This window comes from Rhinopithecus bieti, unplaced genomic scaffold (genome assembly GCF_001698545.2).
Source record: "Rhinopithecus bieti isolate Rb0 unplaced genomic scaffold, ASM169854v2 scaffold_9693, whole genome shotgun sequence".
Classification (NCBI taxonomy): domain Eukaryota; kingdom Metazoa; phylum Chordata; class Mammalia; order Primates; family Cercopithecidae; genus Rhinopithecus; species Rhinopithecus bieti.
The window spans coordinates 914,870-920,587 of record NW_016806178.1 but is presented as its reverse complement, the minus strand read 5'-3'; the positions used below and the strand labels follow the sequence as shown (position 1 = coordinate 920,587).

General features: G+C 58.2%; 1 protein-coding gene across 5 annotated transcripts; it reads left to right on the top strand.

The window, feature by feature from the left end:
* Window positions 1-1,308: 1,308 nt before the first annotated feature.
* Window positions 1,309-5,476, top strand: RPP25 (ribonuclease P/MRP subunit p25). 5 transcript variants are annotated; one of them, XM_017874973.1, is made up of 4 exons: window positions 1,309-1,764; window positions 1,849-1,881; window positions 3,773-3,912; window positions 4,130-5,476. In XM_017874973.1, exon 4 carries the CDS (start codon window positions 4,207-4,209, stop codon window positions 4,804-4,806), a length of 600 nt encoding a protein of 199 aa, XP_017730462.1. In that variant the 5' UTR covers window positions 1,309-1,764; window positions 1,849-1,881; window positions 3,773-3,912; window positions 4,130-4,206; the 3' UTR covers window positions 4,807-5,476. The 5 variants fall into 5 exon arrangements, with proteins under 5 accessions (XP_017730462.1, XP_017730466.1, XP_017730464.1 ...); XM_017874977.1 differs by lacking the exon at window positions 1,849-1,881 and having other exon boundaries at window positions 3,858-3,912; XM_017874975.1 differs by lacking the exon at window positions 1,849-1,881.
* The last annotated feature ends 242 nt before the right edge of the window (window positions 5,477-5,718 follow it).

Below are 5,718 nucleotides of genomic sequence, written 5' to 3'. Positions count from 1 at the left end.
CCAACACCTCCTCCCAGGGTGAAAGGAGTCTAGCCTGCCACTCACCAGGTCACTGTGAGTGAAAACGGCTTTATTTCTGAGGCTTTCCCAATTTCTTTTCCTTCTCACCAGTTTTCTTTCCCCTAATCCCTTTAAATTTTTTTTAAATTTATTTTAATCACAAATAATATATGAAAAATAATAACAGCTAACATTCCCCAAGAACTTAGCAGCCAAGGTTCCAAGATGGCTGTGTCTCATAATCACTCTGTGAGGTAGATCACTATAATTAGCCCCATTTTACAGATGACAAAGCCAAGGCAAATGGGTTAAGTAAATTGTCCAAGGTCACACAGAGGCAGAAAGAAGCTAATAGAAGATGAAGCTTCAGGGTCAGTAGCTCATTTATACAAGCTGCTCCAAGACTCTGTATTTAACTTTGTAATCATATTTAATAGTTCTTTTCTTAAAGAAGGTAATGAAAACTTGATGCGGTAACAAGAGGTCAGTGTGCTGTTTTCTTGCAGATATTTTAAAAATACATTTACATCTATAAACACACACGGAAATAAATGCTCCCCTACTGTGTGTATGGCTGGCACCCAGCTCCTTTAACACAACATCTTGACTGATTCCACTTTTCTAACTATTATGTGGTGTGCACCACTGATGCTCTACTTTATTTACCAGCCTTTCTGAAGTTGAGCCCACTGCTCCCCTCCTCTGACTCTGGCCCCTCACTGGGGTTCCCACCCTCTTCACAGCTTTTTCTCCCTTCGCCCCGTCCCCTACGCTGTTTCCCCCTCATACAGCCCCTTTGCCTGTGTCCTTACTACTTCATGCCCCAATTCCTTCCTGCCTCCCGCGTTTCTCCTCTCTCCTGGCCACCCCGTCCCGTCCTTCACCGCCCACCCTGTTTCCCCCGCTCGCTGCCCGCTCTCTCCCACTCCAGCTTCCTCCCGGCCTGCTACATTACCCTAATTCTTCCACAGAACCCCATCCTTCCGCCCTCACTCCCCGCATCTCCCGCCCCCACCCTCCGCGCCCCTCCGCGGCCAGGAGGGAGCGCACAGCCGGCGGGCTGCGACCGCGCGCTGACAGTGTAATGAATGGCTTCAGCTGTAATTAGCGACCCCGCGGCTAATCACGATGTACATTTACATTTTAAGTGCTGCAGAGGGAGCGGGGGAAGAGGAGGGGACCGGCAGGAGGGGATGCGGGCCTTTTCGGCGTTCTCCCTTCACAGACTGTGGAGAGCAGTGAATACGAGTGTTCTACAGCCGACAGCAGTTTAGGAGGGTGGGGGCGGTGAGGTCATAGAGGGCCAACCTGGCCGGACGCAGAACCGCCCTGTCCTCGCCCTACACAAACCCGAAGCTCCCAGGACCCTTCCTCCAAATGACAGAACTCCGCCTAATCCCTTCCAAGTGATCGTGCTGTCCCAGCTTGCATACCCTCGGGGACGGAGAGCTCGCTCCTTCCACAACCAGCCCGTTCCAACGTTACTTCCAGCCTTTCGGGGACTTTTTCTCAGGGACTGACCTTACATAGCCCTCGGCTCTCCACGCCCTGCTACGCGCTGCGGACAGTCTTTGTATCTTCCCAAGGCTGCTGTGCCTCTAGCCCCCACCGCTGTGTGGGGCCCACGGAGACTGAAGCGAGACCGAAGTCCTGGTTCGGAGCATACCCCGAGGGTTCCTGATTCCACCAGGAGACGGGGAGAGGGTCAGCCATTCACACACTGGGGTGCCAAGGTCCAGGCGCCGCAGCCACTCCCAAGAAGTGGTAAGGAGGTAAACCCTGGTTCCGAACAGCAGGGACCGAGAGCCGCTCCCAAATGGTAAGGGGGTAAACCCTAGTTTTGAACAGCAGGGACCAAGAGCTGCTGCTGATGCCCAGGAGGTGAGAACAGCGGGAAGAGAGAGAAGATAGTCTGGCAGCCCCATCTCCAACTGAGGCCCAGCAATCCTAGGCACCGTCATGCCCCCAGCACTTTTCCGGTTGCCTGCCAGCCCCAGCTCTCTGTATCCCTCCCCGCCACGCCCCGTCACAGTCCCCTGACTGGGACCAGATCTGCCGCCCTCCCTCAGTCCTGACTGCGTGGGGCCGGTGGAAGGAGGACGGGCGAGGCCCGAGGGCAGTTTTAGGGAGGGTAGGGCCCCTTCTCAGACCCCCTCCCTTCCATCAGTAGTCCTGACAGTGCCGATCTCATCTTTCTCTAATGCTTCTCTCACCGGGCAGGAAACCCCGGGCCTCTCCTTCGGTCCCGAGGAGTTTCCGAAGAGAGGCATCCAGTAGCTCCATAATGCCCCCAGGGCTTCAACTCCCCACCTTCCTCCCTTCTTTCTCTCTTTTATTTTATTTTATTTTATTTTATTTTTTTTATTTTTTTGAGACGGAGTCTCGCTCTGTCACCCAGGCTGGAGTGCAGTGGCCGGATCTCAGCTCACTGCAAGCTCCGCCTCCCGGGCTCACGCCATTCTCCTGCCTCAGCCTCCCGAGTAGCTGGGACTACAGGCGCCTGCCACCTCGCCCGGCTAGTTTTTTGTAGTTTTAGTAGAGACGGGGTTTCACCGTGTTAGCCAGGATGGTCTTGATCTCCTGACCTCGTGATCCGCCCGTCTCGGCCTCCCAAAGTGCTAGGATTACAGGCTTGAGCCACCGCGCCCGGCCTCTCTTTTATTTTTTTAAAGTCTTTCTTTTTCATTTGTGTGGGTACATAATAGGTGTCTATATTTAGAGGGTACATGAGATGTTTTGATACAGGCATGCAGTGCATAATAATCACATCATGGAGAATGGGCTTTCCCTCCCTTCTCTTTCTTTTTTATTTTATTTAATTAATTAATTTTTTTTTTTTGAGACATAGTTTTACTCTGTCACCCCGGGTGAAGTGCAGTGGCATGATCTCGGCTCACTGCAGCCTACAGCTCCCGGGTTCAAGCGCTTCTCCTGCCTCAGCTTCCTGAGCAGCTGGGATTACAGGCGCGCGCCACCACACCCAGCTGATTTTTGTATGTTTAATGGAGACAGGTTTTCACCATGTTGGCCAGGCTGGTCTCGAACTCCTGACCTCAAGTAATCCGCCCGCCTCGGCCTCTCAAAGTACTGGGATTACAGGGGTGAGACACCGCGCCCAGCCCCACCCTTCTCTTTCTTAAAACCTGCGTTCACCCAGCCTCCTTTCGAAAAAAGACCCACTGGATCTCAAGGGGCCGAGGTTGCCTGATCGAATTCCGCCTGTGAGGAAGGGGGCAGCCACGTTGGCATGGCATCCTGCCTGGCTCACCCTAAAGCGCGCAGATCTAAGGGTGGGCTCTCGGGAATAGGTGGAGCGAGCCTACCGCCTTTTCAGAAGAGGTCTCGCCCGCTTCCTCACGCGCCTCGGGGAACAGCCTGGCCCAAAACCTCACTCCTCACGTCCCAGGGGTGGACGGGGGTCCGGGAGCCTCGAGCTCCAGACAGGCGTGGCGAGGCTGAAGCCTGGGTCTCCCGCGCCCCGCGAGGACCACGCCGCGACGTAGTCGCCCGAGAGGAGGCGCGGAGTGGAGCCGCAGCCAGCTCCTCCCGCACTCTGCTGACCGCGCACTAGCTGTCCTTGAGGCAAGAATACTTGGGAGCGGAAAAAAGGTGGGGGTGTTCCCCAGCGGGGAGAGGAGGGGCGAGGCCCCAGCAAGCCTCTCGGAAATCTCTCCCTGGGAGGGGACGAGGGGCGGCTTTCAGTGGCAACGGGGAAGGGCTAGGATACCGGGCTTGAAGCGGTGTTTGCACCGCAAGCGCAGCTTTTATTTAGGCTGCCGGTTTGTGAGGGTTGGCTCGGAGAGCGTTGATGGCGATTGTAGTGGAACTTCACCTTCACCTGCCCATGCGCCCCGCAGCACGCCCGCTCCCACGCCCGCGTAGCTGAGGACCTGGACTTGCCACGAAAGGCTGGTGAGGCTGGGGCCCGGGCGGGCCGGGCCGGGCCGGGTCAGGGGAGGGGCCTGGCGGCAGGGGCGGGGCCTCAGCTAAAGGCGCGGAGCATCGGGCGCCGAGAGCGCGGAGTAGAGCGGCGCCCGCTCGAGAGAAGTGGGGCCGAGATCGCGCCGTCCCAGCCCGCCCTCCGGCGTCCGAGCTGCTCCCGCGCCCTTACCCCTGCGGGCCCTTGCAGGGCGAGACCGGCGGCCATGCAGCCCCGGGGTTGAGGCCGCCCCATGGCAAACCCGGCGGTCCCGGAGACGACGGCGCATGGAGAACTTCCGTAAGGTGCGCTCCGAAGAGGCGCCAGCGGGGGGCGGGGCCGAGGAGGGCGGCCCGGGCTCTGGCCCCTTCGCAGACCTGGCGCCGGGCGCGGTGCACATGCGGGTCAAGGAAGGCAGCAAGATCCGGAACCTGATGGCCTTCGCCACCGCCAGCATGGCGCAGCCAGCCACGCGCGCCATCGTCTTCAGCGGCTGCGGCCGGGCCACCACCAAAACTGTCACGTGCGCCGAGATCCTCAAGCGCCGCCTGGCGGGCCTGCACCAGGTCACGCGGCTGCGCTACCGGAGCGTGCGCGAGGTGTGGCAGAGCCTCCCGCCTGGGCCCACGGAGGGTCAGACCCCTGGCGAGCCGGTCGCTAGTCTCAGCGTACTTAAGAACGTGCCCAGCCTCGCCATCCTACTTTCCAAGGACGCACTGGATCCGCGACAGCCCGGCTACCAGCCCCCGAACCCCGATCCTGGTCCGTCGTCCCCGCCAGCCGCGCCAACGTCCAAGAGGAGCCTAGGGGAACCCGCAGCTGGAGAAGGCTCCGCGAAGCGATCGCAACCCGAGCCAGGGGCTGCGGACGAGGATCGGACGACCTAGAACTCCAGACTGTGGGCAGGATCTTCTGCCAGCGCCTCCACCTTCAAATGCACCTCCAGCCTTTCACTCCTTGGTCCTCCGGAGCCCACAACCTGGACACAGCTCCTCAAGACAGGTAGCATGGATCTTAAGGCGACAAGAGAGGGCCCCCAGAATTGGCAGGAGAGGATCCCCGACGACCTTAGGGAAACTTCGTTCGATGATTGCTGCTTATGCCCGTGTTGCCTGAAGACACGGAATTTCACCTTCACCTTTTCTGGGACCTTCTTTGGGGGAGAATGGTGGACAGTGGGATTCTGGAAACTTGATTGGCACCCCCAAGGGTTAAAGCCACCCAGCATTCACGAAGGGCACCTGGAGTGTGGAAGCCGAGAAGAGTTATTGGAATCACCCCCACCGTTGACAGAGAAGGCAGGGGGTGAGACTTGACTGCTTGAGGGTAGGAGAGTCTGAGATGTGGGGGCCCTATTCCGCTCCCCGCCCTGGGACAGTTTTCCTTTCTAGTCTTCCTTCCCCTGCTTCAGAGGAGCATCTCTGAGGGTTGTAGCTCTTTTAACACCCCTTTTCCCCCTGCTGGCCCAGAGGGAGACCCAGGACTGAACTCTCCAGGCCTCCTCCCCTGAGCCTTGCAACTGGAGTCTTGCTTCCAATAAAACAAGCACAAAAATGACTCTGTCCCCAAATTTTTTTCTAACCACCCGCCTGTGCAGAAACAGCTCTGGCCTGGCCCTTTGTGTCTCCCCTCCCCTCCAGCCTTGCATCCTGAGCCTTTGGAGTCTTCAGGGTCAGGCATAGAGACTGGACAGCTTCAAAATGGTGCAAGGCACTTCCCAGTCCCTGGCTTTTTCCTCTCTCCTCCCCCACTCTGCCCTCCCGGGCTGGCCCTGGCCTCAGGGGCTGTGGCCAATGGGG

Coding starts and splice junctions, on each gene's coding strand:
- RPP25 (XM_017874977.1), top strand. CDS start 4,207: ATGGAGAACTTCCGTAAGGTGCGCTCCGAAGAGGCGCCAGCGGGGGGC.